Source organism: Beta vulgaris, chromosome 7 (assembly GCF_026745355.1).
Source record: "Beta vulgaris subsp. vulgaris cultivar EL10 chromosome 7, EL10.2, whole genome shotgun sequence".
Classification (NCBI taxonomy): Eukaryota; Viridiplantae; Streptophyta; class Magnoliopsida; order Caryophyllales; family Amaranthaceae; genus Beta; species Beta vulgaris.
This window is the reverse complement of record NC_079208.1, coordinates 47,026,969-47,039,886: the sequence shown is the minus strand read 5'-3', so window position 1 is coordinate 47,039,886 and position 12,918 is coordinate 47,026,969. Positions and strand designations below refer to the sequence as shown.

The window sequence follows — 12,918 nt, the reverse complement described above, 5'->3', positions numbered from 1 at the left end:
GAAAAGGAAAATAAGAATAATCGCTCATGACAAGAAAAAGAAGATGGCTTGATTTATGGTTTAGATGTTGTAACTGGTTCTCTTTTATGTTTAATTTTTAAAATTTCATGATTTTAAGGTCATTATTGTTTTTTTTTTCATCCTTTGAAATATATAATGACCAAATAGAAGTCATAGTTGCTACTTGCTAGTATGTAGATTATCTTATTATGAATTTGATTACTTAGCTCGATCTATACTATATGAATGTCCTTTTTTATCGAAATAGTAACTGTGACTTTTTATGAAAGTGCATTACGAAAAAGATTAATGAGACATTGTGTCCCTGTATCTGATGGTGTAACGATGCTAGCAACTCTTCATCTCTTCACTTGACTGAGTCTCGGGTGTTTATTTTGGTTAGACAACACAATTACGTATGAGGCATTTGTTCCACACTAATATTAGTATGGACCAGGTCCACACAAGATTTTTTGTCATGTGACAAGTGGGTTTCCCATTTGAAAGGCTGAAACAAACAATATTTATCCATTACATAATTCTCTGCAACACATACTTGTACAAACTTCTACAACTTAATAATACTCGCAGGTTCGTGGCACTGGTGAGTAGCTAGCTACAATGTAGCAAGCTCCCCAAGGATAGCATTACTTTAACCATAAGAATGTTACACCTAGGCTGATTAATTATTCATGTAATTGGAAAGATTATAAAAAGAAAAACAAATGATTGAATGAAATGATCAATATTTTCGAGCTTAGGAGACAGCTTAATCAGTGCAGCAACGGTACATGAAGTACTTCTCCATTGTCCTTCCACACTCAGCACACACCACACTTTCAGGAATTCCGCCTTCGACTCCAGGAAGTATAAGCCTATTGCAATGATGTGGAGTATGAAGCTGCTGCAAGTGCTCCTTTAAAGCAGGCAGAAAGCCTTTAATTCTAGCATTTTCCTCCCATTCTTGAAACATTTGAAAGCATTCGAGTATTGTGTCACCTTTACCTCTAGCCATCTCATGTGATCCAAACCACATGGTAGCCCACCCTTGATCACTTCCATCGAAACTAAGCACTGTCATTACTTCTTGCATTATAATGTCCCGCTCTACACTCCTCCCATGCTGCATCTTTGAGTAAAGCATACACTCAAGCCTAGTCCAGAAGTACCACATTGAAGTCAAGTCAGGCAAAAAATGGCTAAGATTTTCTTCGCTTATGTTTCCTGTGATTTTCCTCATTCGCTCCTTTGCATTAGTTTTCCCGACATACATTAACTCTAGATCGATTCCTGCAGTGGCTGCTACTTGTTTGGCGTTGTCTGTGAATGCCCTTATCCAATCAATGTCTTCTCCTCCATACACACAAATGTATTTTCCTTGTGGAATCTAATAAAAGATAAAACACACTTGTCAATTGGAATAAAACTAAAAATGGTGATGCCACTAGATCAAATCTCTAGGTGTGTAGAATGGATGGACCGGATTAAACTTCGTCAACTTCACATCCAAGTCCAGCCTAAATTAGTTTTGATCCAAAAATCTGAGTTCAAATCTGGTCCAAAATTTTCCTTATCTAGTCGAATGTGACAAGTTTGGACCGTACTCTAGACTTTTCCTAGTTCACTTACACCCCTACGGCGTACCTACATTTTAATGAAACATAATGCAAAATTAAATGAAGTGAAAAACTATCTAATAAGAATAAGGATGATGAGATTACATACCCAATCAAGGATGCGAGGTTCAATAGAATCCACAAAAAGCTCAAGCCTCCAACTCTCTTCTCTCCAAAGAGATTCTTCCTTCATAGTAGTAAACGGGAAAGCCATATTTCCCCAAATTAAGTACATGTGAAGGGCATTTGGGCATGCAACTTTTCCTTGAGGGTCCAGCGAAACAAGTATCATTTTTTTTGCAAACTTCCATACCTCCTTGATATACCTTATAGCAGCAGGTTCCATAACTTTTGGGTGGTGCAGAGTATACCATGACATCAATGATTGAAGCTGCTCGAACTTGTGCTGTTCTGCATCGGTCCAAGGGACGGAGTTATCTATTATCGGAACCCACACAATTTCGTACTGGAGCTCAGGCCTCATTCTTGATTCTCTGTAAATATGATCTAGAATCATCAGCTCTTCTTGGGAGACATCCAAGTCTGAAATGAGTAACAGTACTGATTTTCTTCTGAGTGCTTCAACAGGAACCTGTGTTTCACATAAGCTATTAATATTCAAATTTGTTTAGGACGAAGATGGAATAAAAATGGATGTAGATATAGAAGGTTTAAATTTAACCCTTGATTTGGTAGAGCCTTCATGAAGGGGCTGTATGTCATCCTTCATGTATATCAAATGCTTCAGAATTCTGGTATTATCGAGCTGGGGCAATTCGAATGCACGTACAAGATTGTGGTATGCCTCTACGTGTTTCTTCTCATCTGCATTTTATGTTAATCACTAAGAATCTTTATGATCTTTCAATACTTAAAAACAGATATATAGATGATGCAGGGGAATGGGTACTCTCTGCTAAGTTATCATTCGTGTCCTGATTTCTGATCTTTCATGTATAGTAAGATTTTAGTCTCATGCCATCAAAGGAAGAAAACAAATCATCCTGAGTCCAAACAATATAGTCACATATATATCTTTATTGAAATGTTCGGAAAAGGTTTTCACAATTTCTGAAATAGTCATGGATTATCATTGATTTTCCCAAAAATTAAGGGTGTGTTATCTCCACTTATAAAATTTATTTGAGACTGATTAGGTTCAATAAGAACTAATAAGTTCAGTTCATCTAAGTATAGATGAGGAGAACGCAACCTAAAGTTTGAGTATAGTGTACTGACCTATATGCTGATAGCAAAGTAAAAGTTGTTGCATAAGGTGGTCATGAATATTTCTCTCCTTATGAGCCAAGCTTGACAGCTCCCACGCTTCTGTGGTCGATGTAACATACCTGAAAAAAGAGAGCACAATTAAAAAAAAAAAAAAAACTCACCTAACAAGGAGAAAATAACTAGAAGAAACAAATTGTTGTATTCCATTGTCTAAATCTAGAATTCTGACTTACTCATAGCTCATGCCAATAAGGCTAGCAATCTGTGTAGCACAGGCCACCACACTTCTAATAGTCCAGTATGCAGCAGTTGGAATGTGTGTCATAGCAACAGATAAAGGCGGCTGTTCAGGCGAGATGTACTGATGAGGCAGCTGTTTGAACTCCATAATCCTTTTGGTCACATCCAACATAGCCCCAATAAGACTGTTCAGAGCTTCAAAGCGGGACTTCAATGCATTCGAATGCTCCATTAAGTCAGGTAATTGCTTGAGGATAGCCACAGACTTGGCAAGAGGGTGAGTAGGGAAGAGTTGAACCACTAGCCCAAACTCTCCATAGGCTATGGCTAGAGCTGCAAGGGCTATGGCTACCTTTGCATCCCATGAATAGTTGGAGAGCAAGTGGAGGAGTGACATTGTTGTTGCGTGCGCGTCTCCTCCACCCGAGCATTTGCATGTTATCTGTTATCAGACACAAAATATGTCTTGATTTATTATACATGCTAGTGTTGTTTTCTGCTCAATGTAATATAGTGTTTTTCTACATGTATTATTTTGTAAAGATAAAATCATAAAACAGTACCTCACAGGAGACCTTTTGTATGATGAAAGCTAATGCTTCAAGCATCTCATTTGCATCAATGACAGCTCCACTGGTCTTATCCTCCATGGAATCAATATGGGCCCCCTGCACATCATTCAAGCAAATCCTTAATCAAATTGAACCCAAGCAGAAAATCAAGAAGAACCCAACAAAAAATGAAGCTGATCAAGATAAGAAATATACTTCAATGCTCGGAGCAGCTCGTTTAAGGACATCTTCAATGATGTCTAAGATTGGCCTGACATCCACATCGCGGCCATCAGGAGCATGGGTTCCTTGGATCTGCTTCAGCATTGTGCTATCATCGGATGCTGCGAACATCCGGCGGTCACCCCTTGCCATCTGCCTATGTGATGGTGGTGCACTTCCCATTTTTTTTTCTAAATTACACCTTCGTACAGAGAAACTTGTCAATATCTTACAAGAACAAGTGCACTGTTCTACTGCTCTACCTTCCACGGTCCACTGAGCTAAACATTATATAGTGATGAAAATATGAAAAATAGCTTTTATTTTAATTCTATGTTGGTTAATTACCAATAAGAAAATAGATAATAAAGGTACTAAAATCTTTGAATCAAGTTCCTTACTTGCATAGTTACTAAAGCCATGCATAAGATAAGGTTATGTAGCTTTGGTGGTCCCTTGGACGTCTTTACAGCACCCTTATATGTTTTTATCATTATCATTAAGCTAGTAATCATTAATTTAGAAGATTTTGGAAAAATATGATCAATTACTCAGAATTTCCAAAATAAATTCCTAGATAAAAGTTTTTTGATTGTATGAACAAAGAGTTCGTTTTCTTGAAACATTTACCTACAAGAAAATCTCACACTTTACAATGTAAGGATTATGGTTGAAAGTCATCAGATCAGATTCAAAAGTGACCAAGTCCTTTAACTTAACAGTAAATTAAGGACAAGCTTTATATCTTGCCCAAAAAAGTATATTAACTTTAATTTTTACAAGAAAAAATGTCAGTAATAGATGATGATACAATACAACAGCGACGATGATTATATGCAAAATCATACTTGTAGGACACAACATAACTTTTCGAGTGAAAGCAAATTAAGTTTAGGTAAAAAAAAAAATTAAGTAATTTCTTAAAACGCTTGTTAAAAAATTAAAGGTTAGTAAGGAGAAATGTCCTAGACATAACATATGTAAATGTTGTCCTCATAATTCAACACCTTCCCATAATTTAACCCTTCCCAACTTAAAAGGTAAAAAAGCCCTAATCTTAAAAAATATAACATTTATTATACATTTAGATATATCATGAGCACTCAAGCAGTATACTCAATGCTAGTTTTTTTTTCTCATTAGAAGAATATCAATTGAGCAAATTAGCAAAGTAGGAGGGGGTACAAGGGGGATCTTCACTCCCAAAGTATCCTACCCCACGATCTCGAGAACGTGAGAAACAACTTTGTCATTGGGTCAAACTTTACTCAATACTTGTTAATATATATAAAAGAAATGGCAATGTTATATACTTTTTATGTTGTAAAATAAATGAAACACTTACTATTTTGGGCCTGTTTGAAAATAAATGAAATGTTAATTTATTTAGTATTTACTTCTCTTTACCTCCCCTCTCATTACATAAATCCCTTTTTTTCTTACTCTCTCTTTCTCCTCTCTTAAATACCCGTGTCAATCCTCTATATTTCATTTAAAATAGAACATAATAAGTTATAAGTATGACTCCTATTATTCCACATACATACTCAGCAAAGATGGGATGTGTGCCCCACTTCACAAAAGTGTTGCTTGGTGGAAGGTAGGAAGTAGTACTTCCTAAATTGTTTTCCTCTTGAAGTTCCAATTCCTAAGAAGTGGCGAAAGTGGTTTAGTTGTTCATAGGAAGTTCCACTTAATTAGGTCCCCCTATGTAAGCAACTTCCTCTATTTTGTAGAAATAAAATTTGCTAGTGCAACTTTCTACATTCTTTCTAATCATACAACCTTACCTTATTTACTTCCTAGGAAGTAGGGATGGTGATTTCGTCCGCATCCGAAGAAGACAAAATTCAAATGGACTAAAAAACATCTGAATCCGACTCCGAGTCGAAGGAGGGTCGGAGTTAGATCCAATAAAAAAAATCCGACTCATCCGAGTCGACTCCCACGTACACAATCCTAGCCGACATCCGCATCCGACTCTGACTTTGAGGTAATTATCTTATTTTTTTTATGGACCTTTGTTTTTTGATCATGTATTTGCTTTTTTTGGTTTTTATGTGCTTAGGTAAACTTAAACTACTGTCATATGATTGTTAGAAGAATAGTAAAGAGTAGATTATGTGTATTATACTTCCTCCATTGTGAAATAAATGATCCACTTATTATTTTAGGTCATTTTGAAATAAATGAAACGTTATCTTTTCTTGTATCACTTCTCTCTATCTCTGTCCTCACCACATGTATCCCTCTTTTTCTTTCTCTCTATCTCTCTCCTCTCCTAAATCCCCGTGTCAAAACTCTACGTCTTACTTAAAACAGAACAGATGAAGTATTTTTTATAAATAAAATAGGTGAAAAATATCGGAGTCGGGTGTTAAGATTTTAAGTCGGGTAGGATTCGGATTTTTAGATGTCAGAGTCGAGTCTCAATCAGAGTTAAAAAAATCTGATTTCTTGTGGGATCGGAGTCGGAGTATGCATCATTTGATTCAAGTCCAGCTGGTTGTTAATCCTACTATAAAGTTTTACTTCTCATATATTATCAGGTCAGCCAATTAACTTCAAATTATACATAAAAAAAGCAACTTATTATACGATTACTAGTGGTAACCAAATATATCTCAAACTTGAAGCTTACAAATTCAAGCCTTGTAAGCTCCATATAAGTTTTTTTTTCTTTTCATTTTTAATAAGCAAATAGCGTTGTTGTGACAGACGCAATTAACGAAACAAATAACAATGAACAATCTACACAAGAACTAACGTGGTTCACTAACAATGTGTTAGCTAATACATCCACAGGTAGAGGAAAAATGGTTTTACTAGGTTTAGAAGAGAGTACAAATTACAAAATAATAACGGAGGCAAAGGTTAATAATAGAGTTTATATAGTACTGAAAATAACATATACCGAAAAGTTCGAGAGCGTTCTCCCCTAACCCCCACCAAGGGGTTTCACCTTTGGACCTCGACTCGCTGACCGGGAAACGAGACCCCCGTGCTAGATTAATCCTAACGCTAGATAAATAACTCAAGGCAAAGTTTAACAAATCTCCACCTTGACTTGAATTCTCTCCCACATAACAGATACAGATGGTATCAGATGCCACAAAAAATAGCTAGATGTACCCAAACTCTCCCTGCCTCAGAAAGCCCCTAAGGGCCCAAATTAACAGCTTAGAACATTTAGGAAGTCCAAGCAATGTTGGAACTTCCCATGAGGAATCGGCTTGGTGAACATGTCAGCAGGATTATCTATCAACAGTACCTACTTTCATCACCTTAATCCTCTTCTCACTTCTCAGAATATGATATCTCACATCAAAGTTTAGTCCTCTCATGATGGATTTGATGCTTGGTATATTGCACTCAGACTGTGACAATACACAATAGTCTGATCATGATGAAGACCAAGATCACTAACTAGCCATTTTAATCATATTCCCTCTTTAGCAGCTTTTGTCAATGCCATGTACTCTACTTCAGCAATAGACGAAGTAAATGTAGCCTACAATGTTGTCTTGCAACTAACAACAAAACCACCAAGAGTAAATACATAAGTAGTCATAAACCTCCTGATGTCAACATCTCCAGCATAATCAGAATCAGAATAACCAGTAACTAAACATTGAGTATCATTCCCATAAATGTATGAGACTAACATCAGACGTATCTCTAAGGTAACGAAAAAATCCTCTTCACAGCTTGCCAGTCCTCCTTCCCAGGATGCCCCCATGAACCTACTAACAACACTGACAGCATGTGCAAGATCCGATCTAGTGCAGACCATAACATACATTAAACTTCCAACTGTACTATCATATGAGACTCGAGGCATATAATCCTTCTCAGCATCAGATTGGGTGCAAAAGCAGAAGATAGATGTATATTTGCAGCACTAGGATTATGTATAGGTTTAGCTAATGACATGCCAAACCCTGACAATATCTTTAGAATGTAACCTTTTTGTGACAAGAAAAGCTTTCTCTGGTCTCTTTCCCTATAAATCTTCATCCCCATAATCTTTTGCGTAACACCCAGATCCTTCATCTGAAACTCAATAGAGAGAAGACCTTTCAACTTCTGAATATCAGACTTGGACTTTACAGTTATAGGCATATCATCTACATACAGGACCAGATAAATCATCGATCAATCATCCAACTTGTTGTGATACACACAACAATCATACATACTGTTGTTGTAGCCCAGCTTAATCATATAACTATCAAACCTTTGGTACCACTGTCTAGGAGACTACTTTAGCCCATACAAGGACTTCTTCAATCTACAAACATAGTCTTCTTTTTAGGAAATGTGGAACAAACCCATATGGTTGAATCATATAAATATATTCTTCTAACTCCCCATGTAGGAAAGTTATTTTCACATCCAGTTGCTCAAATTCAAGACCATGATGTGCAATTATCGCTAGCTAGTAATACCTTGATGGAAATGTGTCTGACCACTTGTGAGGAAATCTCATTATAATCAACCCTTCCCTTTGTGTAAACCCTCTTGCAACAACCTGAGCTTTATACTTGACCCCCTCAGCAGGTGAGATTCCTTCCTTATTCTTAAAAACTCATTTGCAAGTGACAATCTTTTTCTCCTTAAGACGTTTGTCTAGCTCCCAAGTCTGATTTCTATCTAGATATTCCATCTCATCTCCCATTGCAGCGAGCCATTGAGCAGACTCGCCATGTAAAATAACTTTTTTATAGGTGGATAATTCATGAGTGTTCACCTCTTCAGCAACTTGCAATACATAAGCAACTATATCCTCAAAAACATACCTCCTTAGAGGTCCCACACCAACTCTTCTAGCTCTATCAAGTGTTATGTTAGGTCAATGTGCTTCTGACAAGGCTGATTGGTGACTAGAACATTCAGTAGCGCCATGCTAATCTTCTCCACCTTGGTGTTGTTATCCACTCTCATGATAAGTTACTGCAGCTCCACCTGTTTATCAGCATCACTACTAAAGGGCACCACAATGGACTTATAGTGGGGTGAAGCATAGAATTTTCATCAAATATTACATTTCTACTAAGTATAACTCAACTCTCATAAGGTGACTTGATTCTATAGCCCTTAACTCCATTCCCAAAACTCACAAATACACCCTTCTTAGCTCTAGGTTCTAATTTACTCTCACTTACATGATAATAAATAGTAAAACCAAAAACTCTCAACAGAGAATAATCTACAGGCTATCCCGTTCTGTTGTGGAGTATCCCTAATAGTATGATGGCGAGAAATCCCTTCATTTTTGCAGAACTCTTTAAACTCAGACCAAAAAAATTCCAAACTATTATCAATTTGCAGCCTTTTGATCTTCTTTCCAACTTGATTTTCCACCAAAGCCTTCTACTGCTTGAAATTCTTGAAAGCCTCACTTTTATGCTTCATCATAATCACCCGAGTCATTCTTGGATAATCATTGATCATCGACACAAAATACCTATGACCTCCAATAGATTCAACTCGGGAAGGACCCCAACAATCATAATGGATATAATCAAGTGTGCCCTTTGTCCTATGAACATCCTTTGGAAACTTGGTGCGATGAAGCTTCCCAAACACACAATGCTCGCATCTCGTGCCCACAGAGAAGATCCCTTTTTGACATAATTTGCATCCCCCTTTCACCCATACGTCCAAACCTCATATGCCACAGCTTATTCATATCCTCCTTGTGAACCTTAGATGATGCAACAGCAGCGGAATCTGTCACAGTAGAACTTTGTAGAAGATATAAGGTACCATTTTTAATACCTTTCAAAACCACCTTCGAACCCTTGCAGACACTCATAACTCCACCTTCACCTTGGAAACTGAAACCCTTACTATCGAGAAGACTTAAAGATATCAGATTCTTTGTCATCATTGGAACATGCCTAACTTCGTTCAAGATGCAGAATGTACCACCATGAGTCCTCAACCTGATGGAGCCTATTCGAACTACTTTGCAGGCAGCATTGTTGGTCATAGATACATTGCCCACATCTATTTACTCATAAGTTGAAAACCATTCCTTGCATGGACTAATATGATACGAAGTCCCAGAGTCAAGAACTTACACATCCCTATAATGTGACTGGTTATTAGCAGCTAGGGCCAAATTTTCTTCAGAGTTACCATCAGTTTTTGCCAAAGCAGTGAAACCTTCATTCTTTTCCTGCTACTTTTTTTCTTAGTACATACATCTTTACAATGCCCTTTCTCCTTACAGAAATTACAGACATCATAAGTTTTAGGACCCTTAGAATTCGAATTTTTATAGTTCGATTTCTTTTTACCAAATTTTCCTAGATCCTTATTACCCCAGTAACAACTAATCCCGATGCTTGATTTTCTGTACCAAAACCAGATGTCTTATAACATACCTCTCTAATATGAAAAGCATATATTACTTCTTCTAATGATAGACTATATTTCCAACAATCAAAGAATCCACAAAATTCTCACACGATAAAGGCAAAGATACTAACAGAATTAAAGTAGCATCCTCATTATCTATTATAACATCAATATTAGGAAGATCTAGTAACATAGTATTTAATTGTTCAAGATGGTCCCTAAGAGGCGTACCTTCCTGCATAAATAGGCTGAAAAGTCGTTGCTTCAAGAGCAGCTTGTTAGTTAGAGATTTTGTCATGTATAAACTAATGCTAGATTAATTCTAACGCTAGATAAATAATTTAAGGCATAGTTCAACAAGCTTCATGCTTTCATTTTTGCCGTCTTCACTTCAAAAAAAAATTTAACAATTTTCTGTCACAAATACACTCATTTTACAGATTTTTTAAGATCTCCATAAGTTTTCTTAGTCGGTCATTCAATTATCTTATTAATGGCTTCCATGTGAAGTACGTGCGAGAAAGATAAAAGTTCTACTACCTCGCAATCGTTCTATGATGCATTGTGCAACAAGGCTTATCCTTGTTCCAAAACACGTTGGAATGCCAACTCATGTGTGTTATTTGGATATTCTTTAACAGTGCGTGTGAATGGATTAACATTTATCCATTTCAATTTTTAACATGCAAGAAAACACTCCTGACTCCACAAGAGTATTCCCTTCAGCATGAAAAACTATTTCCGCTTTTTACTTTTACCTCTAATAGGGGAATTGTGGATACAAAAAGACAGGAGAGAAATAGATAGTAACAAACTCAATGCAAAAAGTAGTGGTGTCTCTATAAAACTTTACCAATTAATTATATGATATTTATATTGTTGGATAAGGATTTAAAATTCGATCTAGTCTACATTGCTATCCGTTGAGTTTCCACCCTCCGTATCCAATTAGGGATCGTTTGGTTCAAGATATGGAACGAGGAGGGAAAAATACGAATAGAAGAGGAAAATGAAGACAAATAGAGCAAGGAAATGGATACAAAAATGGTTGCCTTTGTTGAGTGTTTGGTTCCAGCCAAGTAGTAATGAAAATGAGTATAGTAACAGTAACACCAAATGATGGATTTTATTATTTGAGGGAAAGGGGGAGATAACAAGTTGGGGGAATTCATTACTATCAAGTATATTATGATTAGAAATTTTATGTGAAATATCATAATCTAAGTTATTTTTGAGGCTCTATCCTTTTTGGTAGTATACGTTTTTGAAAATACCCCTTCTTATTTTATTTATTTATTTTTTATAAGGAGAGAAAATTTTAGATTTGACTCCTCAAGTCGGAGGTCAGCCTAATAATACCGCTTCTTGTATACTTTTACCAATTTTTAGAATTTTTTTCTTTTTATTAGGAGATAGGTTTCAAAATATAAAAAAAAAAAACTAATCCTCCAAAAACTTATACTCTTTCTGTTTCTTTTTGTTCTTCCTATTTTGACTTCTACGTTTGTCAATGCACGTCTTTGACCTTAAATATATTTCGTTGTGTATTAGTAAAAATTATAATGATTAGATACTAATAAATGACTCATCAAGACGAATCACAAGACCCCACATGACTATATTTTTTTAATCATATGTTGAAAATAATTTAAAAGATTCACTTTGATTGTGAATAATGTCAAAATTCTAAATAAGAAGAACAAAAGAAAACGAAGTGATTCCACAACTAAGCTGAAAAGTAAAGATTGCCAAGTGCTTATAAGCAAGATGGTGAGTAGAATAAAAGCTTGGAGTACTAGGCATCTGTCCTTTGCAGCTAGAAGTCAATTAATTAACAGTGTTCTTATGAGCATTCATGTGTATTGGGGGCAATTGTTTATTCTTCCAAAATGTGTGTTGAAGGAAATCAATAGTATTTGTAGATGTTTCCTATGGACAGGGACTTGCAATGATAGCAAGGCAGGAGGAGTGGCTTGGAATGATGTGTGTAAGAGCAAAAAGAATAGGGGTCTTGGTTTTAGGGATATCATCAGCTGGAATATGGTTGCTATATGTAAGCTTGCCTGGAACATTGCACAAAAAGCTGACAATTTATGGGTTAGATGGGTGAATTGTATATATATAAAGGAGGCTAACTGGGGTTCTTATGAGCCTCCTGCTCAGGCAAGTTGGACATGGAAGAATATTTGTAAGGCTAAACAATTCCTAAGTGTGAAGCTGTCTAGCACTCAGTGGATGGTTAATACTCAGTTCAGTATTAAAAAACACTATCAAGCCATCACTCAATGCCCAATCAATCAACAATGGGCTCACTGTGTCTGGAATAGATATAGTATGCCTAAACATAGGTTCATCTTATGGTTAGCAGTTCAAAATAGGCTGAAAACAAAGGTTAGGTTACAGCAAATGAATATCAGTGACTCAGTTAGTTGTCTGTTATGTCAGCTGCAACCTGAAAGTAGAGATCACTTGTTTTTTGAGTGTGAGTTCAGCAGAAGATGTATGATTGAGGCTATGGCATGGATTGGAATCACATGGGGAAGGAAGACACTTCTGCAAATGTGCAGGTGGATAAGGGGGAGATACACAGGATCTAAGTTCAGGAGGAAGGTTTGCCTTGCTACTTTAGCTGCTATGGTGTATCTCATTTGGAAGAATAGAAATCAAGCCTACTGGGATGCTGTTGTTAGTAC

At 36.4% G+C, this 12,918-nt stretch overlaps 1 protein-coding gene and 1 long non-coding RNA gene across 2 annotated transcripts; one reads left to right on the top strand and one right to left on the bottom strand.

Moving 5' to 3' along the window:
• Window positions 1-679: 679 nt before the first annotated feature.
• Window positions 680-4,042, bottom strand: LOC104908569 (protein SIEVE ELEMENT OCCLUSION B). The gene is made up of 7 exons (XM_010697689.3): window positions 3,854-4,042; window positions 3,650-3,754; window positions 3,080-3,528; window positions 2,856-2,965; window positions 2,299-2,441; window positions 1,726-2,208; window positions 680-1,387 (listed from the first exon to the last, which is right to left on the bottom strand). Exons 1-7 carry the CDS (start codon window positions 4,040-4,042, stop codon window positions 770-772), a joined length of 2,097 nt encoding a protein of 698 aa, XP_010695991.1. The 3' UTR covers window positions 680-769.
• LOC125499569 (uncharacterized) lies at window positions 3,194-4,251 on the top strand. The gene is made up of 2 exons (XR_007276503.1): window positions 3,194-3,326; window positions 3,715-4,251. It is a non-coding gene; the product is annotated as an uncharacterized LOC125499569 (long non-coding RNA).
• The last annotated feature ends 8,667 nt before the right edge of the window (window positions 4,252-12,918 follow it).